Source organism: Berghia stephanieae, chromosome 1 (assembly GCF_034508935.2).
Source record: "Berghia stephanieae isolate SIO BIC M18660-M18661 chromosome 1, UCSD_Bste_1.3, whole genome shotgun sequence".
Taxonomy (NCBI): domain Eukaryota; kingdom Metazoa; phylum Mollusca; class Gastropoda; order Nudibranchia; family Aeolidiidae; genus Berghia; species Berghia stephanieae.
In genome coordinates, this window is record NC_088360.1 from 93,260,356 (window position 1) to 93,281,876 (window position 21,521).

At 35.3% G+C, this 21,521-nt stretch overlaps 1 protein-coding gene across 1 annotated transcript; it reads right to left on the bottom strand.

The window, feature by feature from the left end:
* Positions 1-6,333: 6,333 nt before the first annotated feature.
* Positions 6,334-21,199, bottom strand: LOC144962399 (adrenodoxin-like protein 1, mitochondrial). Its single transcript, XM_078895301.1, has 6 exons — positions 21,058-21,199; positions 16,254-16,308; positions 14,417-14,523; positions 11,712-11,799; positions 11,065-11,117; positions 6,334-10,751 (listed from the first exon to the last, which is right to left on the bottom strand). Exons 1-6 carry the CDS (start codon positions 21,179-21,181, stop codon positions 10,648-10,650), a joined length of 531 nt encoding a protein of 176 aa, XP_078751427.1. The 5' UTR covers positions 21,182-21,199; the 3' UTR covers positions 6,334-10,647.
* Positions 21,200-21,521: the final 322 nt, after the last annotated feature.

Here is a 21,521-nt window from a genome sequence, read left to right on the forward strand (position 1 = left end):
GGGATCGATCTTGGTCCTTTTGCATGTGAAGCGAGTGCTCTACCAACTGAGCTGTCAGGATACTTTTCGGCATTATCAATTTGCACATTGTTGGATTACTCATGGAATCTTCTGTTCCTTATTTGATCCAGTTGCTAATTTTTACCAGCAACTGTGTTGAATCGTGCACAATACCAAAGCTTTGGAAAAGACCCAGATGAGATTCCAAATGAGGGTCGTATAAACTGTCTAGGTCATAGAGTAGTTTCAGCTCATATTTCATACTGTCTTCAATATGTCTGTAATGAATAAGCACACCTTTTAAAATCAATTTTCTAAATACAGGGTGAGCTTAATATGAACAATATGATATTTGTATTTGATGTATGGTGGTTTAATTTCAATTACATTAACTACTTCTGTTCGATTTAACTCCCTGTCTCCCTGTAGAGAAGGAGTAGGGACTAACAAAAGCTTAATATGCACAAATGGCTTTACAAGGGATCCCAGGTCAACAGCAAAAGTTAACATCTAATACGCCTGTAAGGTGACCTTACATGTTTTTTTTAAATCTTTTTTTTGACACAAACAACACGAGGGTTGGTTCAAATAGGGAACTAAATTCCAGGAACAAACTACTCAACTATGTTTGAGATCACTCAAAAGTCTCCTCCAGACACAAGCACATGATCCAACTGTGAGGAACACTCATTAATGTTTACAAAATATGTTCAGACCAAAAGCTATAACAACACACAACATACTCATTTACAAGGATGAAATATGATCTCACAAATCGAATAATGTACAATTGAACGTTTCCTTCTCAGTCAAAGATTCTGGCTAGGGCCAGGACAAAACAAAGTAATTTCATTCCAAGACAAGGACAGAAAGCAACCTGGAAAAAGAAAACAGATATAGTGGGATACAGGACACAACAAGTGACCTTCCTGTTCACCATGAGAGGTCAAAATGCTCCATCCAGACAGAGGTAACGTTACCATCTAGGTACTCATTTAAAACTTGAGTATGGGCAATGTGAGCAAATAGGTTAAAAACCGCCTCCAAATATTCAACTTTGTGGTGCCCACAAGGAGGGTAGGCTCTACCAGAAGCAGAGTGCCATACCACAGGACTACACGGATACAGGAAAGGGACTTGAGTAAAATCTGATTCAATCGTCAAGAGCCTGGACAGAGATAGAAGGAAGACAAAAAGGCAATGCGGATTAGCTTTTTCTTTTTTGGTACTTTTGGCGAGGGGAATGCAGCACTTGCATAACATTTAGGTTATTTCAGAGTCAGTAAAAAGGAAGATGAGAGAATAGTCAAAAAGTTTAGATCTATCTAGGCAAATTTAGACAAAGGACATCAGTTAAACAGATCAGAAGTAAATCTCAAAGCCATATATCCTTGCACCTAGTCTGAAACCACACTGCCCGTGTCACAAGATCTCCTATCTCTTATCAAAAACTCTTTCGCTCTTTATACCTCTTACTCATCTTCCTCAAATCTCAGGCACATAAGCCGCCACAAACTCAGAGCACCCACACATTATTTATATATATCATACACAGAAAACAAACATTTTGTGTTCGAGATGGATTTATATTAATAATAATAATAATAATAATAATAATAATAATAATAATAATAATAATAATAATAATAATAATAATAATAATAATAATAATAATAATAATAATAATAATAATAATAATAATAATAATAATAATAATAATAATAATAATAAATAATAACAGCTGGAACTCGAAATAATACTTGTTTTTATTTCACATTTGAAATTTTTCACAATAGTAGGCAGGTCTGGAGATAACAAATGGAAACGTTTTTAATACAGATGGAGCATTTCCAACCAATGTAGCATTTGAAGTCCTCATACGCGTCATATATGCCATATAAATTACCGTCTGTTTGGAGATAATAAGGGGGTTACAAAAACAAGGATGGCTACCAACAGTTGTAAGTATTTACATATTGCTGACTTCCAACACATTACGCTCAGCAGCACTTTACATGGTAAAAATAACAGTCGAACAATTAACACAACATATCCATTCATATTATAAAAACAACGTATCACAACATTCTTAAAAACAATACAAGAGATAACATTGATTTATACAGATCACATTTTCAATTTTGAACAATTGACAATTCGATAGAATTAGTAACAAAGCGTTGTCGTAAAATTTTCTCTTGATGCCCAACATTAGAGTCAAACTGATGAAATGGAGAGAATAAATTTCTCACTTTATAAGATAATAGTAGAAGTCAGCACCATGACTTGCTTGGAGCATGGTCAAGCAACATAATGGATTGCCAATGATCATATGGCTGACAAAAGCATTGTTCCAGCCTCAGGGAAAGAGAAGGAGAAGGCAGTTGCTAATTATCTCTCCATTCTATTTCTATTAAAATATTTTTTTATGTTTTTATTTTCTTTTTAATTCTTACCTATCTTCCCATCCATTATTCTAGGCACTTGCAAGAAGTAGCCCTTGTGAGTTGAAAAGAGGCGAGGATTTCTGTACCGTTTTTTATTTGAAAAAATTTAGGGGTGTTTTTAAAATATTCGTTCTTCATTCTCAGTGAAATGGAATGGCAAGTATTATATATCATTGGAAAGAGCATGAAATTGTGCATACAGCCGTGCTAATATTATTATCTTCCTATATCATCATTTTGAGAAATTTTTGTGTAAAGAGATTTATGTGTTTAAACGCTTATAACCTTTAAACCGGAGATGGGTCTTCTTAATTAAAAAAAGTGGTTGTTTGAGAAATATATTAAAGTAGCTTCTCTAAAAATTTCAGAGCAAAATATATTTCTACTCAAACTCAAAAGTTAAAAGAAAACTGTGTTTTTCCTCGATTGTTTACAATCCTAACAGGAAGTTTCTATTTTCTTCCTTTTCTTATATTTATATATACTGATTCCCTTCCTGTCGTCTGATGCATTTATTTTTGGACTATAGAGATAACTTTGTCATCCAAATCAAAATTTTACAGCTTTATACCTTACATAATATACCATTAATGTAAGTTATTTTTGTTTTACAAATTATTCAATTCGTTGGAGTTTTTAATGTTCATGCATTCATTTTATAATTTATGATTCTTTTCCTTTTTTCCAGTCGATTTTCACTGTTTTGATTTTGACGATGATTTTTTATCGTTTATCATTCTTTGACTCTGACGAACTGTGGGTGGTCATTCAGCATCAAGTTTTGAATTTAAGTTAGGTAAACATTGCACCCCATCTTTTATTCGTTTACTTTATCTGTGGCTTCAAATAAAGTTTAGAGAAGCATTTTAGTCAATATGTCAAGAGTTTGAACATGTAACATTGGCATTTTTGGAAGTCCGATTTGAATAACATAACAACTGATCTGTGGTGATCCCTTATTTTCCTTCTAGAAGAAAAGAAGAAAGCTCTCTCTCTCTCTCTCTCTCTCTCTCTCTCTCTCTCTCTCTCTCCCTCCCCCCCCCCCCCCCCTTCCTCCCTCGCCTTATGCCCCCTTTTTTTTAACTCTTCAACTTTACTAATAAAATGGTCAATGATAGAATTAAATAAGACTGATCATAACAACGATGTTAAATATATAAATAATAATAATAATTGTAGTAATAATCATTATTACCATATTTGTTGATGACAATGTTTCTAATGATCATAATCATAACATATTTTTTTTCTAAGTAAATATAACAAAGTTTTTGTCTTCAGCCATGCACATCAATACGTTAATTTCATTTCATTTATTTATTTTGGCCAATTTTACAAACATGAATGTCTTTCGAAATGTGTCTGTGTATGGATGCATTTGTCAACATTTGATTGCCAAGTGAAGGCACTTCCACCAAATTTACAAGAGAGCCAGATCGTCGCAAAAGACTTTGAAGGAATTGTCATTTCAATTTACTTTCAGAGACTCTGATTTAAATGTTCATATGCTGGTTTCAAGGACTCAAAATATATTTATTGATTATATGAAGAATTTGAGAAGTAAAGGAAACCTCCTTCTGGAATTTTTAAATAGTTCTTTTAAAGCTCAGCCTAGATCTCCATCATCTTCATCAGACTCAACTATGTAAGCTCCATACTGCAGTCAACCACCCCTGAAAAATCATCCGCTTTTGACCTTGCTTTAGCATCCACCTCAACCGTTTCCCTCTCATTAAGACAAAAATGTCCGAGATGTTCAGCAGTTAAAGAAGAATGTGCAGTAGCCATGAAAAACATGAAGAAAAAGGTCTCTTTCTTTAAGAAGTCAACAATATCAATCAAAAAGTAATTCCAGACAAAAGGATAAATCAAACCTATAAGCGTCATAATCCAACAATTGGCTTAGGAGAATTCTTCAAGAAAAATAAGAACTAATGTCACTGAATCTTCAGATTTAGAATCTGATGAGGGTTTGATTATCAATAACAGCATAGGGAAGAGTATTTTCAAATCACTAGATTGTAATATACCTACTTCAGTGACCAGTGACTTTTTTCATATGTAATTGAGTCCCTGCCCCATCAATAACTATTGCGCCTATGAGCTGGAGGTATTATCCACGGTACAGATAGGGCAGTTTCTTGTTGATACCGAAGCCTTGATCCTTGCATGGATGCCACTACAAAAAAACGGAACCCATCTTAAGGAAATGCATGTTTGTTTGGATGGTGATGTGCTGGCCCTAACAACTGGTGAACTTCCAGGCAGAAAAGCCGAGGACTACTCAGAGCACATTGTGGATGCTGTCAAGTATGCTACAGAGCTTTAAAGATTTTTCAGGCAAAGATAAGATTGAACTCTTTCCAGATGCTGTGGCAAAGTTTGGTGCACACTCACTGACAGAGTTAATCACTGCACAGTGCAGAAAGAAAAACATGAAGAAGAAGGTCTCTTTCTATAAGAAGTCACCAAAATCAATCAAAAAGGAATTCCAGATGAAAAGGATAAATAAAACCTATAAGCGTCATAAGCAATCCCACAATTGGCTTAGAAGTCTTCAAGAAAAATAAGAACAAATGTCACTGAATCTTCAGATTTAGAATCTGATGAGGGTTTGATAATCAATAACAGCATAAGGAAATGTATTTTCAAATCACTAGAGTGTAATATACCTACATCAGTGACCATTGACTTTCTCTCATATGTAATTGAGTCCCTATTCAAAACTAGTATTCGCCTGCCCCACCAATCAACGATAGCACGTTGTGCCTATGAGCTGGAGGTATTATCTAACGTGCAGATAGGGCAGTTTCTTGTTAATTTCAAAGCCTCGACCCTTGCATGGATGCCACTACAACAAACGGAACCCATCTTAATGAAATTCAAGTTTGTTTGGATTGTGATGTGCTGGCCCTAACAACTGGTGCACTTCCAGTCAGAAAAGCCAAGGACTACTCAGAGCACATTGTGGACGCTGTCAAGTATGCTACAGAGCTTTATGCAGATTTTTCAAAGATAAGATTGAACTCTTACCAGATGCTGTGGCAAAGTTTAGGTGCACATTCACTGACAGAGTTAATCAATGCACAGTGCAGAAAGAAAAACATGAAGAATAAGGTCTCTTTCTATAAGAAGTAACCGAAATCAATCAAAAAGCAATTCCAGACGAAAAGGATTAATCAAACCTAGGGCTGTCAAGTATGCTACAGAGCTTTATGCAGATTTTTCAGGCAAAGAAAAGATTGAACTCTTTCCAGATGTTGTGGCAAAGTTTAGGCGCACACTCACTGACAGAGTTAATCACTGCACAGTGCAGAAATTGGAGTGTGAGCTTGATATTGAGCTGATAGAATTTGCAATCTACACCTATTTGAGTGTGTTGCCACAGCATCTCAAGAGGCTCTCCTTGAGCATGAAAGGAACACAGGCAATCAATCCTGCACATTTGGGAAAATGGCTGGTGTTGTTAATGTCATTTCTGCCATCTCAAAACTGAGATATGTCATCAAAATGTTTATATGTTTACTAAAATAATGATTATTTAATTATTAATTCTACTGTGGTAGACTATCAATTGCTTCATAAAATAGTAAGAGATTCTTGAACTGGACAGGGAGGCACATACTGTGTGCTCTTGGAATCTACACCTCTTCCTTATTTGAACCAACTCTCCTTTATCTTACTTTACCTGGGTGCTTTAACAGTAATTTTAGAACCTTTTAGTATGCCATTTTTTACTGGCGCTGATATGACCTAAATGTGTTGCAAGCGCCATAAAACCCTTAAAAATAAAACAAAGCAAAATTCTTTAAGTACGATTTGAAGGCTGTTTTCATTTTTATAAAACCTTATCTTGTTTTGTTTAATCGATATTTATATGTTTTAATTTTTAATTTTTTGTATAGTCTTTGGTAGAAGAAAAAGGTTTTCATGCCTTGTATTTCAGATCTGCATCCATTAAAAAAAAAAAAATGCTGCAGATAAAAAGATGGAAAAGGCGATCCATCAGGGTTCAAGGCATTCCTGAGAGAAAAAAGATAATCGAAGGACAATAATTATTTTATTAGATATGTCGGAAATCGGCTTCACACCTTATTCCATATAGCAGCCTCTGATATTTATATGTGTTTTAATTTTTTAATATTTAAATAGTCTTTGGTAGAAGTAGGTTTTCATGCCTTGTATTTCAGTCTGCAAGCTTTTAAAAAAAAATCCTGCAGATATAAAGATGGAAAAGGTGATCCATCAGGGTTCACGGCATTCCTGAGGGAAAGATTACTGGACAATAATTATTTTATTAGATATGTCAGAAACGGCTTCACACCTTATTCCATATAGCAGCCCCTCTGTATTTTATCTACGTAATGATCTTCTTAATTATCTAAAACGTTGTTCTCAAAAATCTTTGCAACTATGTCAAATTAATGAATTAAATAATGATGTTATTGTCGTCCACCTCTAAGTTCTTGGGTCTGTTTGGAAAGCTTGTCATTGGTCCTTGGAAGTCAACTCTGTACACGCATGACAAGGAGTGGAATCATTTGCAATTATCTAACAGTCTACAGGCTTGCCTTACTTTCAGAAAAGACTGTTCGGAATTGTTATTGACGTCCATCCACAATGCTTTTGGAAAGGAATTGATTGAATGTCCTTTTCTCAAAGCCCTGCGAGTGACTGGAACATCTGCATTGTTTGTTGATGCCACTTGCATGTTAGCTGCAAGAGTATTTGAAAAGACATCGAAGCAACTATGTAGATATTTAGACAGACTCTTGGTCATCACTCCTGATTTGCCGGAAACAACTTCATCTGCACCTGTACACAATATGTTTGCTGAGAGAGCATTAGGAATTGTCGATTCATTATGTTGTGCCCAAAATGCTCATATTGGAACTGTCGATGCCTGTGTGCGAGCAAAGCTAAATAAAACCCTTGACTGGGTGTGGAACATTGCTGATGAAGAAAGACTTCTTAAATTTTGCAAACAACAGGGTGCAAAACCAAAATGCTCATATTGGAACTGTCGATGCCTGTGTGCGAGCAAAGCTAAATAAAACCCTTGACTGGGTGCGGAACGTTGCTGATGAAGAAAGACTTCTTAAATTTTGCAAACAACAGGGTGCAAAACCAAAATGCTCATATTGGAACTGTCGATGCCTGTGTGCGAGCAAAGCTAAATAAAACTCTTGACTGGGTGGGGAACGTTGCTGATGAAGAAAGACTTCTTAAATTTTGCAAACAACAAGGTGCAAAACTATGAAAATCTAAAATTTAAATTAAGAAGCGTTTAGATGTCAAGATTCTGAAGCGTCATCATTAGCAGGCACAGCAAGGCAGAAGGAAGCTAGAGAGAGAGAGGTTTTAATTGGTTTAACAGATGGTATGGCAGATTTGCTTAAAGATGTTGGAGATGATTGCAGAAAATTTGTTGATGGTTTGATGTCTGGGCTCTGAGGAATGGTTTTCAAGCATGTTTGGTCTACCAATGAAAGAAAGGATGAAGTTTATATGGCGAGTGTACGGAAAATGAAGAAGGAAAAGGTTTGGAAAGTGATAGTTACTGGAATGAAGGAGAGAAAAAATCTGACAGCGTGGATTACATTATACCCATTCATAGCCTCATTGATGATGTCATTCTTGGCGATGTCATATTTACGAGATAGAATACATCAAATTATTCAGAAACCTGCATTCTTCATGACAATATGGAAGATGAAAAGACTGATCGGAATTTATTTGGGAGACATGACAATTTTAGACAGAAGAGTAAAACCCTGAAATGATACAGACATTCTCTAACAAGACCTTAACAAACTCCATGAGTGGTAGAAAGACTGGAAAATGGAACTCCATCCAAAGAAATGTAAAGTTTTATAAGTAATAAAATTAAGCAACATATAAATTATTGTATACAGGGATAACATTGGAAATCAAAATGATATGGAACCATCATAAAGACCTAATTTGCCACAAAGCTGTGAACCATTTCTAGTCGACCTCTTATGAGATGGCATTGGAGTAAGTTTGAGAAATACCACACCAGAGCTGATGGTGACAATGACAAAAATGAAAAAGGAGAACACTTTTTCTTTAAGTCACATTTTAACTGCACTAATTCCATCTTTTAGAGAAAATGAGCTGATAAACTATAATTGATACTCTAGTTAAGGGAGAGTGGGACAGGGTTACCAATTCATGAGGCAAAAATTTACCGAACTTTTACCCAAATACATAGACCGACCCCTTTCTGAGTGCTGAACTCCAGTAAAAGACATTATGTACTTATTTTTCCCGTTTAGCAAGTATACTGAGGGTTTATAACATATTGAATTCTGTAAATATACGGAAAATTGGCAACCTTGGTGGGAAACTGCACCTATTTGTTCCACCATGCATCAAGTCTCTCAATGCTATTACATTTGATTGGGGAAATGTAATTTCTTTTAAAAGGAGGAAATTCCCCCTTTGACTCCAAAATCACGGATTTCCGTGGATCCAAGGAAAACCTTCAGCTACCACACTGATAAGACCAAACTTGGAATTCAGCCCCAATGTTTGGGACACCCAGACGAAGAAAGTCATAAACCAGCTTGAAAAAGTCCAAAGGCAGGCCTGTACATTTGTCAATAACCATGACAACAAAAAAAGTGAAAAAAAACATGATGGCAGAGATCAACTGGATAACATTGAAAGAGAGAAGGAGCAAATATAAACTGAAGATCTTCTTTAAAGATATACTAAGACAAAACTGTCATCCCAAATAAAGATCACCAAAAAAAAAAACCAAAACGGAGTGCTGCTATTGGCTACCCCACTCCAGAGTGAATTCACACATTCAGTCCTATTTTCCAAGTACTATAAAGTTATGAAATTTCCTCCCTCACAGCTTGAAAAATTACTTGTCAATTAGAAAACATCTCTGGCACAAGAGAGCATAATTATTGTGATAGATTCATCATTGTAGTTATTTTTCGACACATTTTTGGTCATAACTTTTGATCTAATAGAGTTAGAGAGATATTTTTTTACCATAGTCTTTCTTTTAACACCCCCTATTCAGCAGTACTAAAATGGAGGCTCTTCATCAATTTTCTAAAATTCTTGCAAGTGCCTAATTATTCTATTCTTCTGATCCGATGTTTTATCTTTTTCCTCCATCTCATCCACGAATATCACTTTTCCTGTGTGATCTGTCTCTAAAGAATATCTAGTATCTAAACATTATTTATTTTCCACAGGCAAAACCTCACTCCTATCATTATTTTAAATATCTAAGCTATTATGGTGATTTAAGAGACAATAAAAATAGAATGGTGGGATAGTCAAAGGCTATAGACTAGAGTTTGGATGAGTTTAAAATCACACATGAAAAAAAAAAGACTAGTACAATTAAAGAACATGAATAGATCTAGGCGCAATCTATATGTGTATCAAGAGCGGGATGACTGATCCTGTTAAGCATAGGATCCTCGAAAAAATATATAAACGTAATAGTAATGACATAACCAGTCACTCTGAGTTCACAATAACATCAAATAACACATGGGACTGACTCAGAGACAACCATAGGCAATGTACGGTCACCTCTTCATAATCCAAACTTCTCAATTTCCAGAAATGCATTTACTGACACATTCAGAAAAATCAAAACATCAAATATTGCTTATAAATCAGGAAAAAAAATATCCAAGTCTGCTGTTCAGACAGCTAATACAACTAAATTAAAAAGGTTTACAATGTTGAGAGGAAACTGTCATAGGATTTGGTAATCATCAAAGTATTTGATTATTTCATAAATTAACAATACACTGTACAACAGATGTAATGCCTCAGTGCTTTATACTGTAATGTAATCTCCACGTCCTATTTCTCGTTCCAATCTCCTTTTATAATGGGATGAACCAGATACCAAAAATCTTAATCCTTAATCTAAAGTTAAGATGATAAAAATTACAAAAGTAAAATTTTATTTGCAGCGAAAGAAAAGAAAAAAACAAAAGCATTCATTTTTACCAATAGAAGCATATTCCTTTCTCAACATTCAAAACTCAGACAAAAAAATTCAATTATCAATGCCCGGTTTACTCTGAGGTAATACCAAAGTGAGATGGTGGACCACGTGTATCATGAGTGTTAGGGTGATGTCATTTGGAAGTCTATGAATGATGAATACTAGGCCACTGTACAAAATCCAACATCGTCAGTGTGGTTGAGGCACATGCCCATCTACATAAAAGTTTCGTGTGACCTTTGGAAGTGTGACTGTAATACCGTCAATATCTTTGGACAATATTATTTGACAACCTGTTATGAAAGAATAAAGCTGTTATGTTGAATCTCTTTAATACCGGCCAATAGTATGAATATTTTCATGGCAATTAATCACTACAAAAACTAAGATTAAGTTTGCTTGTTTTTATTTGTTTATTATTATTTTTTTTTAATTTGGATTTTATGATGATTTATTGATTATTATATATGAGTACCTCAAATAAGAAACAAATTTTGGTGTATATATATACACTAACATCCAATTTCCTCACTATCAGAGCATGAAATTAATAACTGTTTCATCTAACTTACAGAGGAGCTTATGACCAAATAACAAAATTATTACCTAATCTTGAGTTCGGTTTAAGCAAGGGTGCCATATCAAGCATATCCTCTTCCCTGGAAGATAAGAAAAAGCAAATAATCTTATAATTGTACAGAACCTAGGCAGTTGGCGATAAGTTAATCCTAGGATTTTGACATTCGTGGCTCAGTAACTTGAGCTTGAGCAAATGATGTTGAGCAAAGTCAGTCACAGTATGGAGAACAACGAATACAAAGAGCTGGCCATAGCTTAGTATCCTTGGGTAGGACACCCCATAAACTTTACTCTAATTTATTAAGTTGTGAATGAGTACTTGACACTAGGCCATGATTGGGAGGCTGAATCCCTTAGATCTGGTGGAAAACACTTTGTAGCAGACTAACATCCCATCTAAGAGTAATAAAAAACTTGAGCTTGTCATACCACAAGACCACATAGCCGCACAATACAATAATACAGAATAGTCATGCTAAAAGAAATCAGGAATAATGCTGACTATGGGCCAAATGACTACAGTACACTGAAACTTTTCATCACCATATGCCCAAACCAGCCTCCAACAAAATTGGTGTAAAAAGATTTTTAAAATACAAAAAAAAAAAACGAACAAAAAAAAACATACAAACAAATAAAAATAGAAAAAAACATGAAATAAATTTAAGCCTTACTTTTCATCTGGTACTGACAACCTGTCAAAATACTCATCATCTACATAAACATGACAAGTACAACAGGCAAGAGAGGCCTCACATGCACCTGGAAATGGATCAATTGACAAAAGAATAAACATTTTTGAAGTAAATCTCAGCAAGAAAGTTAGAAAATATTGGTGCAATACAGTACTAACAAGTAATTTAAAATGTTGATATAAATAATAATAACCCAACTAGTGGATTTATACTTTCATAGGCAAGAAATTTAAATAAAGAAGTAATGATTAATGCTTGAAATCTTACACATATAATTTTCCTCAATGAGGTGTCCAACAAAATGGATGAATTTCTACCGTCAGTCATAAACATTAAAAATTTCTCAAGGGAGGAACGTCACGCTCTTTTGCTTTTCTGGCCCCCCAGGAAATTGCGACCGATGCGGCCGCATAATTTGCCACTTACCGCAATGCGGCCGCATAATTCACTTTTTACCGCATAATTATGCAAAATATGTTTTTTAGCGTGAATTTATGACCATTGTGTGAAGAAAATGAAACCGAAAAAGTCCGACGATGTTCCCAAATACGTGACAGTGACTTCCCTTTAACATTAACTCTCTCCTTACCAGCTATTTTTAGAATTTCCCCCGAAATTTCACACCCACCCAGCACAAAATAGACTTTTCTTGCTCAAACAAGAATGTGACATGCGAGCTCTACAACACAGTGATTAGCATTTATAGCTGTAACCAAAGCATTTCTTTAAATTTTGTGATGTACAAGAGAAATCATTTGAGGAAATTGTCGGTGGCATCATAACGACCGTGACGATTTTCATATGGGTGGTAAGGAGAGGGTTAAAGGGAGGCTGTTCCAATACGATTCAATAGTCTGATGTCACGCTGCCCGGCAACGGTGGCCATCCTGGTTCTAAACAAAGAAAATCATTCCTTTTTATTTTTCATGCTGGCTAGAACTTTTCATATGCCTTGTGATCAGAATGTGTAAAAGTCAAAACATGATCAAATTTATGTGTCTTTTTTTCCTCTGGATCCCCTTTATGCTCGCAGGAGAAATATTTCATACGGGCGTCCGCCATTGTTCCGATAGTTTAGAGCCAGTGTTACTAAGTTACCATCGTATTCCAAGTGTACGATTTGATTTGTCTTCTTGAGATCTAACCAAAACCAAGCGCCAAGCGATCACTGCCTTTCTCTCGCTAACCGGCTAACGTGCGATTTACGATCTGGATTCAAGTTTGATTCCTTTTAATAAAAGTTTTATCAATAATCAATACAAGACAACTCGACCAGAATGGATGCCTTCGTACATCGCAATGGGGCAGCGCTGAGTGCCAAAGCAAAATCAGCAACAAAGACATCAGTTACCGACCGTCACAAACAGTTTTAAAATGCAACATTTGTTAGTGCTGGTAAACTGTTTTGTAAGTCTTGCAACTTAGTGCTGGACCATATGAGAAAGTCTACAATTGACAATCACCTCAGCTCAGACTGTACCCGAGGAGGAGATCAAGAGGTACACCCGGCAGCTTGGGCCCCTCGCGGTGAAGAACTCCACCTCTTTTGTTGACGTGCCACATTTTTGGCAGTCCATTTCTGATGAAGTGCCCCGCTTTGGCTGCTTGTGCCAAGTGGTACATTTACACCACGATCAACAGCGCTGTGATGCTGAGCGCAGCTTTTCTGTTTACAATCTGATATTGTCAGACAACGTCTCTGCGACATCTAGCTTTTCTGTGCTACAACAAAAAATTAAGTTTTGAATTTGCGTTGTTGTTCTTTAATTTTGAATTGGTTAAATGTAAATAAAGCAATGGAAAAATTTAGACAGCGATTTATTAATTTTTTCTTGTTTTGCATAATTTGTAATTTCCCTTGCATAATTTGCCTTTTTCCCCCCGCATAAATTGCAATTTCCCCCGCATAATTTGAGATATTTTTTTGCATATTTCCGGGGGGCCAGGCTTTTATTCAAAAACCTTTTTTAGAACAAGGTCTGAATAGGAGGCCGGTGTAGCACTAATCTAAGTTGGCAATATCACAGTAAGAAAGTAATAAATTTGTGACACCCCCCCCCCCCCCCCCCCCCCCCCCATATAAAATAAGAAATAGCTGGCATTGCTTTTCCAACTACTTTCCATTTTTCAGGAGATGCTTTGGATTCCCAAATCAAATTCAAGTCATTCGAATCTACATTAAAAGATTTAGGACAGAGATAACGTACAAAATAGTATTTCACATGTCCTTCTATTTGAGTTTACATAAATAATCTGAAAAACCTGAAATAAATCACTCTTTGTAGAGAAGATATCAAAGTTGCTGATGTAGTTTATAAATTTCCGAGTTATTCAAGATTCAAAACCTTCAACCAAAAATCATCCATCCAAACTAAGAAAAACCTGTTACATTCAACTCAATAGATTATACCACATAAGGAAATGCCTAAATCACGAAGTAGTTAATAAGTTAGCATGCATACTATCATGTTAGTCTGGACAATTGTTAACTCATAGCAAGCAGGAATTCCTTTAAAAGAAATCAACAATTTACAACAAATTCAAAATAATGCTGCAAGATGTGATATAACTGTTTCTGAAAACATAGCATATCTGATCTTAAGAATACTGGCTTCCAATCAAGTATTGTATTGATCATAAAATTATTGAATTATTGAATTACACTTTAAAATGGAATAGCTGACCTTCAATTTCAATGTTATGCCGATGAGCAAGATACATAACATTATCTCCAACTTTCCCCTTTATATCATATCTTTCTCCTTCTTTGCCAATGTATGTAATATTGACACTGAAACCAATAAAAAATAATTTGTTAAACATTTGCCCATACATGGGGCAATGACAGCCTGGTATCTAAATCCGTAAGGTACCTGGATAACAACAGAAAATTACCTGAATTGATCAACACTACATCTGAATTTTTTCTGACCTCCTTGTTTATCCAGGAATCAATTAGTAGTTTAATAACTCAATTCAATAATACCTAACCCTCTACATACAAGTGGCCCACTCTACCTTGGGATATTTGGTAATTTTCAAAAACGGGAAAAAAAATAAAGTCAATTCTCAATCGAAAAGTAAATTAACATTTATTCAACTATTAAATACACCACTTTTAATAATGCTCAAATTATTCTTCACTGAAATAATTATTGGACAAAAGTGACCACAGCCATATTAACCTTCAATCTCTTGCAGCTTCAAACGCCCTACGCATTTATTAGATTTATTACAGTAATAGTGACAGTTACCTTGATAGTTTATACAAACATGATTGGAACTATATAGGTGTGTTTATAAAGCAAATACAGTCCACTCCGGATAATCGAACCACCTTGGGATCAGCGAAAATGTTGCAATTAACCGAAATTGAGTTTCCAGTCCACTATCGCAACATTTTACACATATATAGTAAACTCAAACCAGTTGTTGTAAACATTGTTCTTAGTCCACCACATACTGAGCAATATTATTGAAATAAAAACCATATGGCAGCCCTGTATATATTTTTTTCAAGCAAAAGCAGCTTGATGCAAGTCGACATTTTATTCAGATTTGATTAACTTTCACTTTTTTGTTCTCAACATTTTTAAGAGTCAAAGAGATTAGTCATGATGGTCACAAAGCACAGATGTCAATCCCAAAACAAAGAATATCTCTTTTCAACTGTCATTGTCTACCTGTTGTAAAAACTATACCCAGCCCCATTGCCTCTTATTTAATGGCCACATATGACATCACAAACCCATACTGCAAAGGCCCACCCTATTTTTTCTATAATAGAGTGGTGACACACTAATGGAGCATTAAATCCGGCTCACTCTCGATTTTTCAACTTCTAACGGTTTACTTCCATGATGAAATTTAATCATGACATTTTGTTTGATTGATTTCTTGAATTAACCACTTGTTGAGGGCGAAAATTTGTTGCGATTTACCAAAGTTTGTTGTAATTAACCAGTGACTTTTATATAGAATTAATTCTGTTTCTTGAGAAATGTTGTGATTAACCGAAAGTTGCGATTAACCGAGTTGCGATTATCCAGAGTGAACTGTAATTAAATGCACACATTTAAAACATCTGTTGTGGAAAAATTACAACTAAAGAAAAGCGGGATAAACAAATAAGTTTTTTCTTTAAATGTACATTATTTTTAATTCTCAAGTTTGATAAATAAGTCTGTTTATAAGACGAGAGGATAACCTCATGATGCTGCCAAAAAAGAGGAGGAGAAGAAGAAGATGAAGAAAAAGAAGAAGAAGAAGAAGAAAAAGAAGAAGAAGAAGAAGAAGAAGAAGAAGAAGAAGAAGAAGAAGAAGAAGAAGAAGAAGAAGAAGAAGAAGAAGAAGAAGAAGAAGAAGAAGAAGAAAAGGAGAAATAGGAAAAGGAAGAGGAGGAGGAGGAGTAGGAGGAGGAGGAGGATGCAGAAGACAAGGAGAGAAAGAGAAGCAGGAGTGTTGGAAGAAGAGGAGGAAGAGGAGGAAAAGAAACTGTGTAATCCATTCGACTTCACTTACATTTCATCATCTGATTTTGGATCTTGCCATTCAAATCCACCATGATACAATGGACCTGAAAACGATTGTAAAATTTGTTTACTTGGGGCATACTGTTTGAATCTATGATTTTCAAAGTTCAACAAGTTTCAGTTTATTCAAAAGGTTGCAAAAGGTCTCATATTTCAAAACCTGTCTGTGACAGGACTATAATATGGGAGAAGGTCGTAAAAACTCTTAAAGTGATGAGAAAATATGTCAACATCTCTGGTTGGACCAAAATCTTTTCCTCCTGATGATAAGTCATTAAGAATTTTAAGTAAGAAGATTTTAGATCTTTTGAAATGACCCAAGGATTGTGGCCCTACTGTAAATAGTGCACTCATTCGTACAACAGGTTGTAAAATGCAAAGAGTTATTGTTTGGTCATAAGATGGACCTTGTAAGGATCGAGTACAGAACCATTATATTATTATATATATTTATGGACCTAGGACAGGATCATAAGAAGCAGTCTTTGTCTGTATCTCAGACTATAAGACACCTGTTTGTCTTAGATAATAATAATAATAATAATAATAAATGGCATTTATATAGCGCTTTACACCGTTGTCACAGGCTCTAAGCGCTTTACAGTGATATAAAACAAAACATATTACAGTAAGACAAGTTTGATGGAAACGTGATACGAATTCAATTTAACAACAAAATATGAAAATAGTATTGCAACATTATGACGTAAAAAGATAAAACTTTAAGTGAGATTTGAACGTTATCAACGAATCCGAGCATCTCACATTTGATGGGAGAGAGTTCCAAAAATGGGGGGCCGAAAATTGAAAAGATTGTTCACCTATTTTACGCAATGGCTTAGGTTTGACAAGGATTGATTGGTCATTGCTTGACCTCGTTTCTATTGGGGACATATATGATTAGAAGGTCTTTAATATAGGAGGGACAACACAGTACAAAACTTATAGGCAACTCTTTTTTCCACAGGAAGCCAATGTAACTCACGGAGAAGGAGAGTTGCTGACAGGTATTTTTTGTTATTGCGTACAATGAGTCTGGCTGCGTTATTTTGAGCAACCTGAAGTTTGCTAATTTTGTCTTTAGCTAAATTCGCCCAAAGGGAGTTACAATAGTCCAATTTATATAAAACAAGGGAATTAATTGAAAGTTCTGGTATATGCTTCGTTATTAAATTACGAATTTTGCTTATTTTTTTCATTTCTATGTACATAGATTGTATGGTGTTATTCACGTGGCTTGTCATGGAAAGATCTTTATCAATGATGACGCCTAGGTTTTTTGCTTTATTTGAAAATTCTATTGTGCTATTTCCGAGAGTAATAAGTGATTTATTTACCTGTTTAAGGATACTCTGCCTTCCACACATTAAAATCTCAGTTTTACTATCATTTAATTTTAACTTATTGTGGTAAATCCAAGATTTAATATCATTAAAACAGCTCGTAATTCGTTGTATTAAGAACTGTAAATTACTAAGGAGTGCTGAATCATATATTTGCGTATCATCTGCATAAAAATGATAACTCAGATTGAATCTGGATATCACACTAGAAAGGGGCTGCATATATACAGTAAAAAGGACAGGGCCAAGAACAGAGCCTTGTGGCACTCCAAAGTTCAGTAAAACTTGTTCTGACTGAACACCATTCACCACAACAGTCTGCCATCGATCCTGTAAACTACTTAAGGGCAATTCCTTTCATGCCGAACGTATTTTCTAGTCTTCTTAACAACGTTTTCGTGCAATTCCGCGAAGAAGTTTCTAAAGTGCAACTTCTGGATAACATCACCCCTGTATAACGACAATACCTGAATAGCGAAATTGATCTCTGCTCCAAATTTTTAAAAAAATATTACACATCATTAGTATTAAAAAAACAAAATAGCGACACACATTTAGTAACATCCCTATTTAGCAACATAGGTATAGTAGTAATCGGCAATGACAGTCGACACTTGATACAAAAAATTTAACCTAATAGGCAACTTCGTTTCTGACCAATGTCATCTCGTCCTCCTAGCCAATAAAAACTCTTCTTCGTGATGAAATGTCATAGTGATGAAAACAAGTTTTGTTATTATTGTTTCAAAATGGCCTAGTGTTTGTAGTACTTTTGTGGCCAATGTTAAGAAAACGACCTTTTGGCAAAGCCTCAAAAGCTCCAACCTCTGATCCCATCATCTTTGAGCAGGCAAAAACAGTGCTCTTAACGGGTGAAATTCAGAATTTTCTGAGACCCCACTTGTCTTGTGACACTTGGCATCAGCCTGTCTAGGCTGATGTCATAAACTGGGAGTGCCTACTAATTCATACATTGAACACAGGTGCCAAATTATGGCACACGACATGGAAATGTGGATTTTTCTCCCTGAAGTACTTCCCATGTAACTCAGAATTCTGCTGAGACAAACAAACAAATATTTTTTAAAAGACAGATTTTGTTCAGGCACCAACATCGGAAAAATGTCTGAGATGCTTGGAAAAGACGAAATTCCGCCAAAAGGCAGAAAATTAAGAGCACTGCAAAAATCATTGCGGACAAGCTTAGAGTGGCAGATTTTCTAAAGAGTAATGGTTGGCTTTATAGATTTAAACAGCGGCACAGCATTGTCTCTAAAATAAAGATCTAAAAAATGGGTATGAAACAGTGCCAGACAAAATTTTCAGATGTTTATATTATACCATTGCCTGCTCCTTAAATTTTCACTTTATTATCTTTAAAGCAGCTTGTGATGAGTCTCCTGAGCACTGTTTACAATCAAAACAACAATACACATCGAGGAGTGAGAGTGTAACCAGTAAACCTTTTGTCAACCGGAAAAATACACATTCTTACATGATTGAAATATGTCTTATCACAGGTCTCACCTCACCCCATTTTTTTCTGCCATCTTCAACCCCCCCACCCCCAACATAAGGACACCCCTGAATAACCAAATATTTTTCCGGCCACAAGCGATGTCATTATCCAGGGGTTGTGCAGAATTTATTTTAGGCATTTCTGTTTTCTCAAACTCAACGGTGTGGTAGACTTTTCCTTGTGAGCATAGGAATCAGTATTAATCCCAGGTGCAGTCATTTGGTCACTGGGTCAGCTAAAATCTTGTAGAAAGCACTATGTCATTAGCATGCTACCCAAGGGTTGGCTTGCAACAGATATTGTGATGCTACAGTACAGAAACCAGTGTAAACTCCAGTGGGCTTCAGGACTCATAAAGGACGGCATGTATACCTATGATATCTGCTATTCTATTTAATTTTTTTATGGCTCTATTGAGAGGTGGTTTCTTGAGCATCCAAGCTTCCTATATTACAATGTCATTATCCCTTATTAATCTGTTCGCAAAAAAAAAAAAAAGTTTTTAAAAAACAACAATTCCCATATTAGCCAACTGCCTGTGCTGCTTCGAGAGACTGAATAATAGAAATAGCAGCGATTGATTAGAATTTATTATAAATGATATAATACCGTAATAGGTATTTTGGTTAACGTCCATTTGCATTCCAACAGTGAGTGATAAATGGCCTAGTGGCTGTGACCCAATTTTTTAAACTTTTGAGTGATGGGTCTCAGAAAAAATTCCATAGATTTTTTGTTTATGGATGGATTTTAATGATTTATGTCATTTTTTTTTTCAGGAGGAATTACGATAATTACACCCTATCATTTAGTGTTGTTTATCTTTAAATCAATGCCAATTTATTATCTCTTTCGATCGTGGATAAAACAGGGTATAATTTAGCTATGAATGATTTAAAAATTAGAACCTGGTAAATCAAAACTCCAGTTAGGGCATGCAAGTTAAAATCTTAACTTTTTAATAAAACTAGATTCAGGGCAAGGTTGTAAACCGCATCCCTGAATTCATTCCAGAAAAATCCTTAATAAAATCTCAGCGGGCATTTAGCCAAGTTTTGAAATCCAAATGGTGGTCACTACCGTAAATGCAACAGTTTCAGGTCACACAATTCGTCAGTAAATAACAAAGGCAAATAGAAGTACATTTTCCTGACTTTACTATAAACTTTAAACTCTAGACATAACTTTACTTCTGCTTATCTGATTTTTAATATTTTGATATCATTAGTTAGAATCATATTGAGACGTTCTTTATAATGATATAGAGAGTCTAGGTTAAATTGAGCTCAGTCCAATTTGAATCTTTTACCAAGTACCTATATAATTAGTCTAGACTCTAGATATCTAGTGGATAGTGCCTGGAAGTGGAAGTGGATTTAATTATACGACGTGACTATTTTTCCAAATGCTCGGGGAAATAAACTTGATCTCTATTTCAATTTCTCCGTACGGTTTTGTGGTTTTCTTTTGCCCATTGCCAGTGCTTGTGCGCTCTGTCTTTTTAACTTTTATTCCCAACTTTCTGTTAGACTTCTTGAGTTTGTGTCTTTCAACCTCTGTTCCCGTCTTGAGACTTTGGCTTTGTTATTTAGGTTTACTTCTGTCCTCTCTTTGATAGTGTAGCGCGAAGTGCAAAAGTGAATTCGCCATGGAGAATTCTTTGATACAATCTGTCTTTGTCAACAATGTGTCTAAAACTAAAAAACGCTAGCTTGATGATTCGTGGGAATTCCCTGTCCGCTTTGAGCATTTACTTTTGAATCGACATCGCGTCCGTAACCCAACAGCCGCTCCGCTGGAGGCTAGCCGACCGTTCAAGTTTATTTTCCTGAGCGTTCGGAGAAATAAAGCCGGCCAAAATAACAACATATAAACCATGGTTTCTCGATTTAAGCCACAATAGTTCAAAACAAATGTAAAAAAAAAAATACTCTGTGTATAGAAAGTCCTAGATTTGACTGTTGTAGGACAGTTTACAAATCTATGTAATTCAAGTCTCCTTTTTGACAAGGACGTAACGGCTAGTTTACAAAACCATCGGATGGGGGCTGCCATATTGAACCTAAATGCAAAGCTAAATATTTTTTCGAAAATAGAAATCCATAAAATGGTTTAAAGGAAGGACACTTTTAGCACACTTAATTTGCAATTGATGTTAATATACTGCAATACATAATTAAAAACAAAGAATCCGGCAAATGTTTAATTTTTAAAAATATTGAAATTTGTTTTCGAACCTTTACATCACACCAAAAGCTCATTTAAATTTAGGAACTGTGTTATCAGTCGACCAGTGGACTGAAAACACAGCTGTGTATTCAGTCCACCGGAAATAAAAATATTGTAAAAGGACCACAGAAGTCTACCGTAACACTGAGAACGGGAAGTCATAGTT